This window comes from Papilio xuthus, unplaced genomic scaffold, assembly GCF_000836235.2.
Source record: "Papilio xuthus unplaced genomic scaffold, Pxut_1.1 DF825017.1, whole genome shotgun sequence".
Classification (NCBI taxonomy): Eukaryota; Metazoa; Arthropoda; class Insecta; order Lepidoptera; family Papilionidae; genus Papilio; species Papilio xuthus.
This window is the reverse complement of record NW_013533632.1, coordinates 1,172,902-1,189,894: the sequence shown is the minus strand read 5'-3', so window position 1 is coordinate 1,189,894 and position 16,993 is coordinate 1,172,902. Positions and strand designations below refer to the sequence as shown.

At 33.3% G+C, this 16,993-nt stretch overlaps 3 protein-coding genes across 3 annotated transcripts; 1 reads left to right on the top strand and 2 right to left on the bottom strand.

The window, feature by feature from the left end:
* Positions 1-203: 203 nt before the first annotated feature.
* Positions 204-5,652, bottom strand: LOC106126374 (lipopolysaccharide-induced tumor necrosis factor-alpha factor homolog). Its single transcript, XM_013324002.1, has 4 exons — positions 5,481-5,652; positions 5,147-5,296; positions 4,495-4,648; positions 204-1,360 (listed from the first exon to the last, which is right to left on the bottom strand). Exons 2-4 carry the CDS (start codon positions 5,286-5,288, stop codon positions 1,255-1,257), a joined length of 402 nt encoding a protein of 133 aa, XP_013179456.1. The 5' UTR covers positions 5,289-5,296; positions 5,481-5,652; the 3' UTR covers positions 204-1,254.
* Positions 5,653-5,863: 211 nt separating this feature from the next.
* On the top strand, positions 5,864-9,428 carry parvin (beta-parvin). Its single transcript, XM_013324001.1, has 8 exons — positions 5,864-5,970; positions 6,082-6,213; positions 6,437-6,526; positions 7,303-7,574; positions 7,725-7,915; positions 8,045-8,159; positions 8,365-8,608; positions 8,858-9,428. The coding sequence occupies exons 2-8, from the start codon at positions 6,096-6,098 to the stop codon at positions 8,932-8,934; spliced, it is 1,107 nt and encodes a 368-aa protein (XP_013179455.1). The 5' UTR covers positions 5,864-5,970; positions 6,082-6,095; the 3' UTR covers positions 8,935-9,428.
* Positions 9,429-9,684: 256 nt separating this feature from the next.
* Positions 9,685-16,647, bottom strand: LOC106126333 (nuclear pore complex protein Nup153-like). Its single transcript, XM_013323943.1, has 10 exons — positions 16,458-16,647; positions 16,215-16,308; positions 15,834-16,022; positions 15,404-15,485; positions 14,905-14,951; positions 14,604-14,790; positions 13,952-14,045; positions 13,357-13,797; positions 10,938-12,273; positions 9,685-10,663 (listed from the first exon to the last, which is right to left on the bottom strand). Exons 2-10 carry the CDS (start codon positions 16,266-16,268, stop codon positions 10,424-10,426), a joined length of 2,670 nt encoding a protein of 889 aa, XP_013179397.1. The 5' UTR covers positions 16,269-16,308; positions 16,458-16,647; the 3' UTR covers positions 9,685-10,423.
* Positions 16,648-16,993: the final 346 nt, after the last annotated feature.

Genomic DNA, 16,993 nt, shown 5'->3' with positions numbered 1-16,993 from the left:
TTTTTTTTATATTTTATATTTATTTCAAAAAATGAACACATTAGGAAGTGGTCTGAGCAGTATTCGAAATTATATGTATATTATTGTAGAGTATAAAAATACTTATAAAATAGAAAGTAAATAAATCAATATAAAACTGAAGGAAATTAACAGATTTGTAATTTATTCGAAATATGTTTAAAAATCGAATTTCACTTTTTAAAAATACTGTTGTCTCTTTTTTGTCAAAAACAAAGAAAGAGATGAAATATTTATCAAAACAATTGAGTGAATTTCTTTCATTAGGGTGCTCTTTAATAACGAAGGGCATTTTTATCGACCAAATTCATTTATTTTAAAGCTACTTTTATGGAATTTTTTTTTTTTTGGATAAACTAAGCATTGTTCTGTACTATTTAGTGACTTGTGAAATGAAAGTTGTTTAGTTTAAAGACAAAACATTTATTTCACATATACCATGAGAGTAATTATTGTTAAATTATAACATCCTGTATAACATCATAATAAATCGAGGGAAAATTAATAATAGTTCGACGGATAGATTTTTAAGTATAAAATATAATTGTTACGGAATTATAAATATTATTCGCAAAAAATGTATAATAAAAAAGTTGTGGCTTACAATAAAAAGGTAAAAATTATTACTTAAAAAAATAATCTACATTAAAAATTAAAATGTACTTACGTATTACGTCATAAAATTACTAAGTCTTACGACTAAGAAAATGTGTAAAATAAAAAAAAAAATTGTTCCTCCTTCAAATACGTTGGATATACAAAATATTCACGTCTACATTACCCCGATGTTGCCATATAAACATTTGCTCCCATCGTTATTTCACTCTTAAATTACTTACAATAAAATTAAAAAGTTTTAAAAAGTTATAAAAAGCGAGAAATTAATACTAAAGTAAAATATTATTCGCATGTAAACATTAATTTGCATCTAAAATTAATAAAAATTGTATATCGTATAGAAGACATCAATATGTTTCAAAAAATCTAAATGGTATATGAGATTCGGGGGAACTACCCACTAGTGTGATGCGGATTCTAGACTAGATCTAGGTTTTGACTTAGGACATACTAACAGCGACTTGGATAAATTGTGAATAGCTTACGCTGGGATAAGTTAACCGTAGATTTCAATTTCTACGGTTAGAGGGACAACATTGAGAGTTAAATGCTCTCCCGATCACTCGGATTAAGTCCGATATTTGACGGGAGTTGGGGGGCTTATTATGAGGGGTTCGTTTATCGACGATAGCGGCCGAGATATGCGCTGCAGTTGGGGCATCGATGATGCACGTCCATGCAGCTGTCGATGCAGCACGGAATCAAGCAGCAGCCGCAGAAACATCTGGAACAAGTCAAAATAGATTTCTGAACATCAGACAGTGCCAACGAAATCGGTTCTATATTTCAAACTTTTTATAAAACAAAGCCGTAAATATTTTCTTTAAATTTTTGAAATGGCCTATGAGGCAATACCATACTAATAAGCTGTTATTCAATTTAGACTTCGCTAATTACAAGATGTAAGTGAAGCGAGCTACCGAAATCAGAATTCAAACGCTAACAAGCTACTAGCGAAAATTGTTGAAAGCGGTCGAAAATTTCAGAGGTCGATGCAAAACTACGTCGGCGAACAACTAACGAAGCTCTGAGGATTAACTAAAAGTCTAATTAGAGCAAAACTAAGGCTCGCAATACACGTACTACAACAATATGGAACTAAAAGTTTCTGGCCGTCGACGTTGGGTAAAGTTGCACCGCAGTTTGCAGTCGTTTATAATAATACATCCAAGCACCCGTACGCGGATTACTTGGAGTTGAAACAGTCCGCGTATTTCGAAGTTGTATATAGAATTCCGCGTAATTTACATTGTATTTGTGGTCAGATCAAATGTCTGGTCATGAGCTATTTGTTCCAATGTTCGTCAACGCGGGCTACTTATTTACAAAATATCATGGAACGTATTACCTTACGATATAAGAGAGGAGAGTGAGAGAATAACATTCGTATTATTTACTGTTGTACTAATTTTATAATATTTCATCTATCAATTATAGATTTTTTTACATATATGGTTATATAATTAATGTAACTTTCCGAAATCGCTATAATTCAATATTTAAACTGTATATGCATCTAGCTGTTGCCGCGACATTAAAAAAAACTTAGTATCCTATGTATTCTTACTAGGACTATGTTCTAAATGTATGCCAAATTTTATCGAAATCCATGCAGTCGTTCTGGAGATACCTTCTAACAAACATCTATCCATCCATCCATTCATTAGCATTTATAATATTAGTAAAGTTAAGAATTGCAACGATGACGACAACAAAGTGAATTTTCACGTAACACTACAGGTGTTAAGAACAATATAGCCATCTTTATCATCTATATATATAAAAGAAAGTCGTGTTAGTTACACTATTTATAACTCAAGAACGGCTTTACCGATATGGTTGAAAATTGGTGAGGAGGTAGCTTAGAGCCAGGAGACGGATATAGGATACTATTTATTCTTTTTTTTCGAATTTATGCCTTGAAGAGCTGCTTTTCATTTAACTTACTAATGTTATAAATGCGAGTGTTTAGATAGATGTGATGTGGATGGATGTATGGATGGGTGTTTGAAGATATCTCTAGAACGGCTGAACGGATCTCGATTAAATTTGGAATAAGTATGTAACATAGTCTGAAAGAACACAAATATCACACTAATTAAGTTTTTTTTTATATATGTACGCGGACGGAGTCGCGGGCGACAGCTAGTTACAAGAAACAGAGATGCTATAGTATTCAATACAAATGTCACGACATATCAAATACACGGTAACAATGTGCATGCATGTCGCAATTCAAGACTTTCCAAATTCAACAATTATGCAAACTTTCTCTTAGACAAACAGTAGTGTTAGCACATTTTCTACTATTTATAAATAGTAGCGACAACGATATGTTTATTTCGTAGCTATGGCGCGATTAAGTATTTAAGTTCACGAATCTATGTAGTTGCTGTTACTGTGTGAATCCTTTCTAATAATAATATGAATAAAGGACATCGTTGAAATCTGAAGTTTATTTCTATCTTACTTCTTACTAATATTACAAAAGCGAATGTTTAGCTAAATGGATGTTTATTTGAAAGTATCTCCAGAACGGCTGAAAGGATCTTGATGAAATTTGGAATAGACATAGAACATAATCTGGAAGAGCACATAGGCTACTAATTATGATTTTTTTTAAATACCGCACGGAAGTAGTCGCGTGCGATCGCTAGTAAAAAAATATCTTTTGAAATACTGTAAATATAAGCCACATGTCAGAATAGAACGTAATTATAATAATAATCATAATTATAATTAATCTAGTTCATACATATGCAATAATATTCTCGTATATAACTTTAGAACTTTCTAGATTTTAAAGTGCGGTGGAGCGAAATTAATTTCATTGCGCAGCTACGCATAAAATCAATACTAGCATCCAATCAATTCCTGATTGTCCGGGCTTGAGATGCGCGCGGCGATGCACTGGCCAGCGGTCCACTAACTATATATGTATACCTAGGACATATGCCGGTATGATATTACTAAGGGGGGGGAGGGTTGTTATTAGCCTAAATTAAAACATGACAGTGTTATTCTGTTTAATAACTTTAAATTGGTTACGGGAAAATTTTGATAAATTTTTAATTTTGACGAAGTTGATAAAAATCACAAACTTTAACATTGTATAACATACGCCTCCATTGAATTCATCATTCACAAAGTAGAGGTCTTGGCGAATGATGGGGAGATAAATAAAGTCACATTTATGTTAAAAGTAAACTTTAAAAAATCTTAGTAATATTACGAATGTTTTTATGAATGATGTATGATGGATGATTTGATGTTTGTTAGAAGGTAAAATTAGGCCTAAGTTCTGCAAAATTAGGCGTGGTTACAGAACTTAGTTTGGAAGACACAGAACACATTGACTACTATTTTTTTAATTACACGGGGACGGAGTCGCGGGTAACAGACAGTATATGATAAAAACTCTCTATCACCTGTAATAATAACCTAAAACAAACTGTATATTCATACAAATTTTATTTATTCCTTTAACCTATATATTCCAAAAATATTTCAAGTGGTAAAGTGTAGTCACTTTACTATTTTGGCGTATTAAAAAATCTATAGAAGTTTTTATTGTACTGACAATCTCTTCAGCATTCTTTCATACAAAATTGCTTATTTGTATTCTTTGACAAAGTACATCTTTCAAGTTTCTGTTTATCAAGCTCAACAAAGCCTACCAATGATTAGAACAAATGCATTTTTCAATGTTTCCATATTGTGACTACATTTATATTATCTTAAGTCTTTTGAAATCTTGGAATATAACCCGCATAGTTTCATAGAAATTGGCTTAATTAAAAAACATAATACCAATTAATTTAGAGAGTTTACTGTAACTTTACATATGTATAGACTTACCCGCCAAGTGCAATGATGGCCCCAGAGATGTACGCAATAATGCCGGGCTTCGTCTGAGTCTCCGAGTCAATCTCGGCCTGGCAACTGGGGCAGATCATGTGGGTTGGATGCGATCCCACCGGCACCACTGTTGTCACAATTTGTGGACCAGCCGCTAAACAAATATTTTACATTTTTAAGTCAAAATTATACTTAAAAATAAAGAAGTAAATGTTTACTTCCATTGTAAAACATTTATCACTTCTGTAGCTGTCTATCTATCCAACCCTCCCTTTATTTATGCATTTTCCCTCATTCCTGAGGGACATGACCTCTCTTCTTGTCCATCTCTTAAAAGATGTTTCTCAACTATTTATTTACTATGTATCCATACCACACACTATAAAATCTAGCTGTAAAATTTTGTTTTAAAATTTCATGGTGATAAATAAATAAATTCTATTATAATTATAACATATGAAAACATTTATTATGGGTGGATGCTTATTTTGGCTACCATATGGAGACAATTTTGAGACTAATATACAAACTACAATGCGGCGGCCGTAAAAATCAAAACTGTTACAAGGTCAAACCTATGTAATAATCCATAAATATGTTAACAAATTTTGAAGGGCATCTTATGATTTTTTTTTATAAATGAGGTAATTACTTGGAGGATATTGCGGTGTATAGGGACTTGAAGGTCCCACACCACCCACAGCTTGTGAGTAACTCGGCGGCGCGGCTGGCGGAGGCTGCATCCTCGGACCATTTCCCCATCCATATGGCGGCGGATTACCCATCTTCTCCATTTTGAGCCCTGTAATACGAGTGCCCATGTACAAAAACAAACCAACCACAATCACTATAACACTGAGGCGAACCTAACATATGATGCAATAAAATCTTCAAGCTATTTTTAGGTATGATTCCATTATTATGCTCTACTATAATTTCTCAAAATTCTTACACAATACAGATCAATGAAATTTATTAAAACATACCTTCGCTATTTGCTCGAAAATCAATAGCTTACTACTGCTATTTAAATTCACGCCTTTGCAATGTTTTGTTTAAAATGCCCTTAATTTAATATTTATCACTACTCAATACACACGAGATCTATTCGTAAAATGCTACTGTTTGACAGTTCCTTCGTTCCTTCCAAGACAGTTTCATTCATCTCACCAAAGACTTTAGTGGCGTAGATCCGAAGCGTTTGGTATTTAAATTAATGAATGCATTTTTGTAAATTAAAGTCTAAAGTTAAATGTTGAATAATGTATCTGAGAACACTTTTTTGAATAAGTAAATGCGATACAGACAAAGCTGTGGTCTACCACCTGGTAACACAATGTTGTTTTTTACTTGACAACTTGACGTTATGTTTTGACAGGTTTGGCATTGTTTTTCCTTCAGCTTTACGTTCAGTATCTTTAATCTTTGATTTGACCATTTGACATAAAAATAAGTAAGACTTACCCTATTTTCAAGGTAAATAATGAGAAAACCATCGTTCCTAAATAGTTATAAAAGTGCAGTCGTCTGCTAATTTGAATAATTTCGTAAATAACATTTAATGGTGACTCATTTTTCTTATTAAAGTTTCCTCATCGAGAATGTCTTCACCACGCCCAAAATCTCCTCGTACTCCCGTTTTGCCAAAAAAGGAAGACAAGGAGGAATCTTTTTGGGATAAAATCGGTACTATTGGCCGAAAGAAGCGCATAAAGGAAGGTGAGTTGTTCTAATTTTACAGTTTACAAAACATGTGTGTGGTGTGTAATTATAGATTACCTCATTCTACACTGTACTAATTTATCTTTTATACGAAATCAGTATCTTTATATTACATTTGATTGTGAATCATGATGTATGTTATTTTGAATAGAAAAATAAAGTAAGATAAACAAAAATCTAGTTATATGAATGATGTTGATTTATTACTTTTTGTATACAGTGCAAGATGTTCAAGCTGAAGGAAAGTATGCAATTGATTCACCAGGAAGCCCGACTGCACCAGAAATTCCTCCCGAAGAATACAGCCTTCGTAAGTTTGTGTACTAACTACAAATATGCATTTCCTTTCTACACCTACAGTTAACCTTGCTATAATGTATAAAAATTAAATCCTTGAAACTCAGTTGATCTGTTAAACTAAACAGAAAACTTATTATGTTAATACTTCAAGGTCAAATTGTCACCTTAAAAGTACAGTTTGTAGTTGTGTAGAAACATTAGGAAAAAGAATTTTTTTCAGAAAGCATTATCTTCTATAGGAATTTCATAATCAGTTGCGTCAACTAAAGAAAGTAGACTATACTTATGAATGTATATATATAACTTATGTAAAACATAATGAAAAATTAACACAAGCTCATTAGGTGCAATATGATATATTTATATATTTCTTTGTTACAACCGAATACAAAAAGTATAAAAAAAATCACTCACTTCCATGATAAAAGTTAGTTGGTTATTATATTCCATTATTCCTGAGCACACTCTATATCACTGGAAATCTTTTCAATTTATTATAAAATAAACAAAATAACTTTTTTGCACATTTTTAACAACCAATTAAAGACTAAAATTACTAACTGTTCATTTAAAACAAAGACCGAAGTGGACAATGAAACAGGATACATGATTGGTAATCTATTTTTAAACATGCTGTTTATTTTATCCTTATGTCAAAGTGAGATAAGAAGTTCATTTTGTATAGCGAAGTAGTTAACAAATATTTTAATACAATTAACATTGAATATACTTGTATTTAATTTAAAATGGCTACAAGTGCAGTGAGTGATATAAATTATATTTCAGTTGATAATGAAGAGAGAGCTATTATCGAACCTAGATCTTTAGAAGATCCTAGGGTGAAAGAGTTGATACAAGTATTAATAGATTGGATCAATGATGAGCTTGCTATGCAAAGAATAATTGTCAAGGATATAAGTGAGGATCTTTATGATGGACAAGTTTTACAAAAGCTATTAGAAAAGTTGACGGAAACAAAATTGGATGTGCCCGAGGTGACACAATCAGAAGAAGGTCAACGTCAGAAATTGGCTATCGTCTTGAGAGCTGTGAACAGGGTAAATATATTTTCATATTAATTTGCGATTGCATTATTTTTACAAAGCCATATTAGATATGAATCATAGCTCTACCTTATTGGATGTGATTGATGTAATAAGTCACTGATAGTTTTTTAATAAAACAACTATATATATTTTTATATTTAGGTGCTTTTTGGAACATCAAAACCAGCACAAAAATGGAGTGTTGACTCTGTTCACTCAAAGAATGTGGTGTCAATTTTACATCTGTTAGTCGCTTTGGCACGTCATTTCCGTGCGCCGGTGCGTCTTCCAGAAAATGTCAGCGTCAATGTGGTGGTCGTGAAGAAAGATGCACCTAATCAACTATCACACAGGTATAACATCTTAAAATTTCATGCTCAGTTCAATATTGTCACCTTAATACATTTTCCATTTCCTATATATAAGGTTTACTTTAATTTTATTGTACTAACATTATAAATGTGATTGTATTTGTTTTGCAGGACATACATAGAAGACATAACGACAACTTACGATGATTTGGGCATGAAGTGTGAGAGAGATGCTTTTGATGCCCTGTTTGATCATGCACCAGATAAACTGCAAGTTGTTAAGAAGGTAATCTACATTTTTGTGTTTGATGGCAATAATGTTTCTATACAAGTGTCACTCCGTCATGGTTACACCTAATAACACAAATCAGACATTTCTACAATAATAAAGTGTAAAGAAATTATTATAGTGATATATACTCTGTGCTTGTTCTTTCTGTGGTTACTACTATTGTTATTTTAATCTTCCATTTTAAATTGCCTGTTTTCAGTCTTTGATAACATTTGTAAACAAACATCTGAGCAAAGTGAACCTGGAAGTGGTTGACTTGGACACACAATTCCATGATGGAGTATTCCTGTGCCTGCTGATGGGCTTACTTGAAGGTTTCTTTGTGCCATTGTACGACTTCCACTTGACCCCTCAGGACTTTGATCAGAAAGTACATAATGTTTCATTTGCTTTTGAGCTGATGCAGGATGTGGGTTTGGCAAAGCCGAAAGCCCGACCTGAAGGTGATTATACAATATCTTCATCATGATTTAATTATGATATTTGCTAATAATTTTTTTGTTGTCATATCTTAATGAAGATTGGTCAATCTCACTACAATACTTGCTGCTATAATTTTTTTTTCTTTTACATTAAATAAGCTAGTGCTTGACTACAATCTTACATGATGTTAAGTGATAATGTGGTCTAATTTTGAAGGCTCGTACATCATACTTGTCTATTCCTAATATAAATTATAACTATCATTTCAGATATCGTGAATCTCGACCTCAAATCAACTCTGCGAGTTCTTTACAACCTATTCACTAAATACAAAAACATGGCTTAACAATCGCCAGATATTTTATGATCACATTATGTAACTAACAATGTCGTAATTTTATTAAACAATTAATTTAATTTTATCATTAATAAAACTATTTTTACAAGTACTAATTTTACTATAAGCTTAAGTTAATAATAGAGCACAATATTGTGAAATATTTGATTACCATGAGTTTCAAAGTCCAAAATCTCCGTTTAAAACAGATTATCTCTTTGTTGTTAAAAATAATGTCAGGGATGACGATGTTTTATACAGTGTTTTTATGTCATGAACCCACGGCTAGACGTAGATTTTTTATTAATCTGGAAAATTTACTGTAGTTTTATATATATATTTGACTTGTATTTTTTTTTTATATTTTTTAAATTTGTATATGTTAATTATTACTAACATTATCTGAGTTTTTTCAATGCAAATGTAAAGTATGACAAAATATGTTTAAATGTTTATGATGGATATCCATGCTAAATATTTCTAATACATCACATCTAATAATCTTCATCACATAAAGAGTATTTTCTATTTATATTAACGTATGTGTTTAATTGACATTATTAATAACATTTTTAATATATGGATATGTTTAATATTATGTTTGTTTTATTTACCAAAAAGTTTCTATAAATATATGAATAAGGTCCTTGAATGAAAATTTATAAGTTTTATTACTTCTCTTTATTTCAGTTTAGATATTGGAAGAAATTTAACAAAAATAATTTTAAAGTATAGTAAAAAAATTTACATTTTTCTCTCTGAAATTACCATATAAATTATAATGAAGTATTTATCATCACTGTACTTATTTCATACTCAAATTAACACTATTAGAAAATTTTTACTTTTACAATGATTCTGATTCAATGATTATTAACTTAAACACAATGAATACAAAGGAAGTATTGAAGCACTAAAATCTAATAAAATATGTTGTTTACACTTATTATTTATAACAAGACTCAGGCCAAGTAACAAAAACATTTATTTATTACTCATCTACACTACACAACAAAACACGTCAGTTACCTAATTACTTTTAAATATGAAAAAAAGTCTAATTTTAATTATGAAATTTACATAGAGCTATCCAGGAAAGATGTGTAACACAGTACCAGATACCTTGATGGAAAAAAATAAATGGTTTGTTCTGCATACGTTTTTCTGAACAGAGTACCCCTGATAACAGCCTTTCCCTTATCGGCCAGAGATATGAATGCGGCAACCATTTTTTTTTAATGAATTTGTTGCCATTACAAAATTAACTTTAAAGTCATTATTAAAGTATTCAAAGTTTCGTCTGACATTATAATCATCGGACGAATATATGTGAGTTTTTAGCCGTTTTCATATAAGATTAAAGTAATTATCATTAAATATTACAAAAACATTATAAATGGCACCAATCATTTTGTGATTTACAATTTTTGTTGTCATTTCAGTTAATTTAGTCAAGAAACATGCTGCCATTTATGAACATTAACATAACACTTTTACCTTAACGCATGTTAGTTCTGCGTACCGCTCTTCTAACTTTTCTAGTAGTTGTCTGAGTTACGGGGGATGCGCCCATATTAAACTGTGGCATTGGCATAGTTTGGTTGCCAGCAAAGTTATACACTCCAGACTGCATCGGCTGCAGCCCTGTGTGCTGTGAAGCCATAGGCTGTGCACTCATTGGTTGAACACCCAGTGGTTCTGCACGCATAGGCTGCGGCTGTGTCTGCATTGGCTGAGGCTGCAATGACAATATGTCAGTATTATATATAAGTACAAATCTATTCTAGTGTTAAAGAATACCCTACCAAAGTTTCAAAAGCAGTCAAATGATGTTGGGAATGCAAGGGGACGAGCATACAAAGCAATATAGGTGAGATAGATTTTTGTATTTTAGAAGTGTATTATAATTAGCTAAAACATGAAAAAAAACAAAATATACTTTGTACAGAAATTTTAATACGATTTTTCGGTTAATTAGAAAAAAAAATTACTATTAAAGTCAAATTTCTCACCTGGCCGAAGCTGAAGACGGGTCCGGTGGCAGGTGGTCTCTGAGCGGGCTGCTCAAACGTTGATGTTGCTTTTGGCGTCATACCAAACACGAATCCCGTTTGCTGTCTCGGTTCTACATGCTCAGATAAGGTGTTAACTTGAGTGGTGCTCGAACCAAAAACGTTAACATGCGATCCCACCGATGAAAATAATGGAGCGGAGTCAGTTTTGTTTGCTGGCGCGTTCCCAATCCCGAATACACCAACGCGCCCGGACAATTGGTTTTCTGTCGCCATTTGCATTCCAAATGGGTTCGTCATTTGATTGTTACTTGAACCTATATTAGTCCCGGAATTAATATTTACATTAGGAGTGCCGAAAATGAACTTAGAGTTTTCTTGAAATGAATTTCCTGTAATGCCAGACATAGCATTGCTAGCAGGACTAGGACTTGTTATTAATGAGGGCACTGGGATGGGGGCGGCTGTGGCGGCAGGAGTGAAACCGAGATTAGGTACCTGAGTGGAGGCGGGAGTAAAGGAGAAATTAGGTACATGAGTGGGGGCGAGAATCGGGGCGAGATTAGAGACCGGAGTAGGAGCGAGATTAGAGTTAGTAGTTGCGACGAGATTAAAGTTGGAAGTTGCGGGGAGATTAGAGTTAGAAGTTGCGGCGAGATTAAAGTTGGAAGTTGCGGGGAGATTAGAGTTAGAAGTTGCGGCGAGATTAAAGTTGGAAGTTGCGGGGAGATTAGAGTTAGACGTTGCGGCGAGATTAGAGTCAGGAGTAGGGGTGGGATTTGGGTCGGGGGTGGGGGCAGCAGTAGGGGCTGGATTTGGGGCAGGGTTGGCAGAACTGGGAGTAAGAAAATTTAACTTAGGTGGCGACGTTTGGTAAACTGCACTCAGATTCGACACCCCGAATATTGATGGCGTGGACATTGGTAAGAAACTGTCGTTCTTAGTTGTTTGCTGGGGGATACAGAATTTTTCTGAACTTGATTTCTGCTGCGGTGTGCTCGTTATTATAAATGGAGAATTATTTGTGGTCTGCATTTGAAACTGGGCAGTATTTTTTAAACCAAAATTGAATTTGGGGGTTGGAGTTGAACTTGAAGACAGCAGACCGGAGCCGGCCTTGGCTGGTCCCGGTCCACCGCAGCATCCACATTTTGTTAGATTTCGATCATTTCGCACAAGACAAACTGTGCATTCCCACTTGTCACGGCTGGCTAAAATCAATTTGTTAAATGTATCATCTGGTTTGTTTTGTTTTGGGACCTCTTTCACATTAGAGGGTGATCCTGTTGGATTTTTAGTTGCTTCAGTGATTGTTTTGACCTGATTTTTGTTGGAACTGAAACAAAATAGACAGCATTATTTCCTATCCTATAAAGGATATAATTGGTGCTGCACAACACACATTATATTACATTGTATAGTGAAGTTGGTCATGAATCCAAAATTTAAGAAATTGTTTATAGAGTATAGTATACTAACTTATTATGTATCATATTGTTTTAATAATAAGATATAGTACTAGCTGTCGCCCGCGACTCCGTCCGATATATAAAATAATTAATGTAGACCACCCACCCATACATCCATCCACATCACATCAATCTAAACAAACGAATTTATAATATTAGTACGTTAAATAAAAAGCAGCTCTTCAAGGCATAAATTTGAAAAAAAATATGAATAAATACTATAGTGGCAGCAGCGGCTTCGATACCTCTGGAAACAGTGTGTGCGGCGTAAGACGAGTGGCCGGATCGATTGAAGATGTGTGTGAAGGCAAAAAGGGATCATTTTGAGTAAATAACTGTGTTGTATTTCATTACTTTTTGTTAATTTGTTTTTGAAATAGTCATGCATTAGGCAGGGACAGAATTTATGGCATAACTTGGTACATGATTTGTCATGTTTTTGTTCTGTGGAAGTTCTTCTAAGGAAATAAGAAGGGGAAGTGGATTTGTCATAGGACGCATAGGAAGGGAAAATATTCTTTTTGTGTGTCTCCTCCTCCGTCAATTAAAGGTATGCACTGCATCTGCAATTGCGGACGTCTAAAGGCAAGCTATTTCAACGAATTCAGTAGCCGCATGCTCGTTTGCTACTTTATTACATAAAAAATACATGCAAATATTTAGACAGATGGTTCAATGGATGGATGGATGGATGACTGTATGTTACAAGTTATTTTCAGAATGGCTTAACGAATCTCTATGATATTTGGCATAGAGAAGAAACACAGCCTGGAAAAATATGTAGGCTAACTGTAAAGTTTTTTTTTTTTACTTCCGCGCGAATGAAGTCACGAGCAAAGGCTAGTATACTATATAAGAGATTCATAATACTTAAATTATGACATTGGATTTTTGACCAAACTTCCAATTCAATACATACTGTGCTGCATCCAGCACATAGGATGTCTTACATTTTTGAGGATCCAACACTCAGTGTCGGTACTTCTCTAATCCCAGGCACTTCTTTAGGCTCCGGCACCTCATTAGGTTCTGGCACCTCTTTTGGCTCTGTCACTTCTCTAGCCTTCGGCATTTTTATAAGCTCTGGCACTTTTTTAGGCTCCGGTACATCATTAGGTTCTGGCACTTCTTTTGGATCTGTCACCTCTATAGCCTTAGGCATTTTTTTAGGCTCTGGCACTTCTCTAGGCTTCGGCACCACTTTAGGCTCCTGCACTTTTTTAGGCTCTGGCACTTCTTTAGGTTTCGGCATTTCTCTAGGTTTCGGCATTTCTCTAGGTTTCGGCATTTCTCTAGGCTCCGGCACTTCTCTAGGCTCCTGCACTTTACTAGGCTCAGGTAATTCACTCGACACTTTAGTAATAGTTGGTGGGTTCTCATATTCAGTAGTTCTGTAATTAAAATGATTTTATATTATATATAATGTAAATAAACAAAAGCATCAGTGGTTCCGCAAAGAGGAATCGAAAAAGACGTCAAGATAAGCCATGCATCGTTCTTTATAAAGCTTCCATTCATTCCATAGCATTATATAATTTATGTTACCTTGTAGAAATACTTTTAAGAGTTCGTTTCGACTTATTCTTGACAAGCATAATGTTTGCTTGAGTTGGCAAGAGCAACTCTCTTGTTTTGTAATCTGAAAAAGCAACAAAATTAGTATTATTGTTATATTATTCAAAATTTAATAAGGAATTGGAAATATTTCCTGGGCCAGTCTTTCATTTCACAAGATATAGATAGAGACCAATCAATATCTTTTGCTTAATATGTTGAACTAGGACTTATTTTAGATGAGCCTACTTAAACAAATATATATGTAATTTAATAGTAAAACAAAACATTTGATGTCTGTCATTAATAACTGATTATAAACTAACTAAACAGTGGTAGAGCATCTTCCCATGGATTGGCCGGTTTGTCTGGTGCAAAACCACAATCACATAGAAGACAGGCGTCAATAGGAAGAAATTCCGCGTACAATCTGATGACTGTGCATCCCTACCCACACTCTTGCTTATAAGGAAAGGATAGTAAGTGAAAGTGGATCCATGGGAATGGAAAATATTCTTTTTCTGTGCATCCCTCCTCCATCGAGGGACCGGTCTCTTTGCTATATCAGCGATTTGAGGTAGCCGCTTGCTTGTTTGCCATCTTATGATATGAAAAAAATGTTTTGTAATAAAATAAAGCCTACCAGATGGTACAGATGCTGTGATGCTTGAGACTCGGTTGTAACGTGGCCTATAAACTGGCTGGTAAATTGGCCGGTAAAGTGGCTGGTAAGTGTCTGTTGATGATGACAAAGATGGTTGTGTTCTTGAATAGTTAGTAGAATTCACATTTGGTTTTGAAGATCTTATTGAGCTGACAACAGTATCATCCTTGAAAAACATGTAAAAACATTACTTCTTCACAAAGAAAATTTTATATTACGAAAATTCAAATGCTATTTATTGAAGACATAGTTAAAATTAATTGAAAATCAATCCACTTACATGATCCAATTTTTTTATCTTCCTTGGATTTTGCATTTCTTGAGAGTCTGTAAAAAATACAACTACAAAAATGTAAAATATAAAAAACACAGTCTTAGCATTCTATGGTTTAAATCCAAAATAATTTTGTGGAAACTCAACTAAACACTAGAGACATAACCTTAAAAAAAATTAACACTCCTTAAATAATACTTTAGCTTTAAATAAGCTCTTTTATCGCACACTGATGTTAGACATTATCAGAAATCATGTTTATTGAAATATAATTATGCACAGGCTTCCTACTTGCGATCTTGACAAATAAATAACAAACTAGTTATACTAGAAGCAGCACTGGTGATACATATTTAAAAATATAAAATACTCTTATATAACCTTGTTGACGAGTTGACAACCATGGTATAAATTAACAGTCAACAGATAAAATAAAGGGCTTTAAGTAAACAATGTTTGGCTGTATATTTGGAGTATAAGCAAAGAAATAAAAAAATAAACTTGCCGCTACTGTATTCATTAGAATCATATCCATGTTGAGAGTCTTCTTCAATATTGTCATTTGTTGCACCATCTTCATAATATCGCTACAAACATTTTTTGTTTTTACAACATTTGCACAAATTCAAATGATTTATAATTAAGGAGGTGATTTTAAATAACTGTTAGAGACAGATTTAAAAATAAGGAAAGTAAAAAAATATTGTAGGTTGCCATTCCTAATTGCAGTTTAAACCTAGAGCATTATAAAGTTGTGATGTAGGACACCAGTGCAGTAGAAATGACAAAAATAAGTCAAATTTAGTAAATAGTAAAATAAAGTTAATATTATGAGAAGCAAAAAGTTTATACTGTTTATAAATTAATGATGAAGAATTACTATAATTTGAGTATTTTATATGCTTCTATTATCAAGTAATAAAGTTATAACTTACGTGGAGAGGTTTATATCTGCCAATTGTATAGCATTTCTTTTTTTTGGGGGGTGGAGCTATTTCCTCAGAGCTGTGATCGGAGTCATGGCTCAAACAATCAGTTCCCGTTTCTCCAGTTTTTCGAAACCAATTGAATATTGGCCGCGGAATAAACGTGGATATGGTGCCCATTAAGTTACTGAATATAGACTGGAAACAACAATCTGCGTTACTATGCACCGTGGTTAACATCTACGAGACTTATGAATACCACGTGTAGTAACTTTACCACGTAAATTTTAACATCGATAGAAAGTTAATTGCTTGTGAAACAACATTAGATCAAATTTAAACTGACATTAGCATCGTAGTGCATTTAACCTAATAATAATTTTAACTTACCGAATATGAGAGCGAATCAGAGTGTTTTCTCTTTCTTTGGTTATCTTGAGACATTTTTCCGAGAACAACTTATATGAACTGAACTACGATGATCCTGTTACAAAAAAATCAGTTACACACTGTTGATAAACGTTAACTTTTGATTTGGTGACAAATGCATATGGTCTCCCATGGAGAAAAATTACGCTACGCAGAATAAGTTTATGGTAGACAATAATTATGAGTTAGCATAAAAGTGCTCACTTTTAATACGCCTCTACAAATATAACACGAACTAGTCTCACTGCTCTCACAGAAATCGCTAAAATGAATGGTAATCACCAAGAGTATCTAGTATAGTTTTTTATCTAACCAGTACAACCAAAAAAATACCGCCTGAATTAATTAGTCAAAATTATTAATAATCTCTGGTCAAAATTCAAAATGGAGATCATCACAAAACACAACATGATTTTGTGTTACCAGATATAGATTTTAATTTATAACTTAAAATATCGCAAAATCTAATTAGAAAATAAAGTCAAATTTTTAATATTTGGATTTAAGTTAAAAAAACAGTGCGTTTTTGAATTTTTGGTTTACCACTTACCTATAATATTTATTCAAAAAATTTGTTTTGCTTCTCACTGACCTGAAATAAATTTCTATGGGATCGGTATATTATGGGCTGAGTCTGTTTTAAGACTGACCTCTAAAATGGATGTCTATTGACAAAGATACTTTGTGCCTATTTGATTTTCGCCATTTTGGCGCTGACGGTTGTTGTTGGTAGCGGTGGT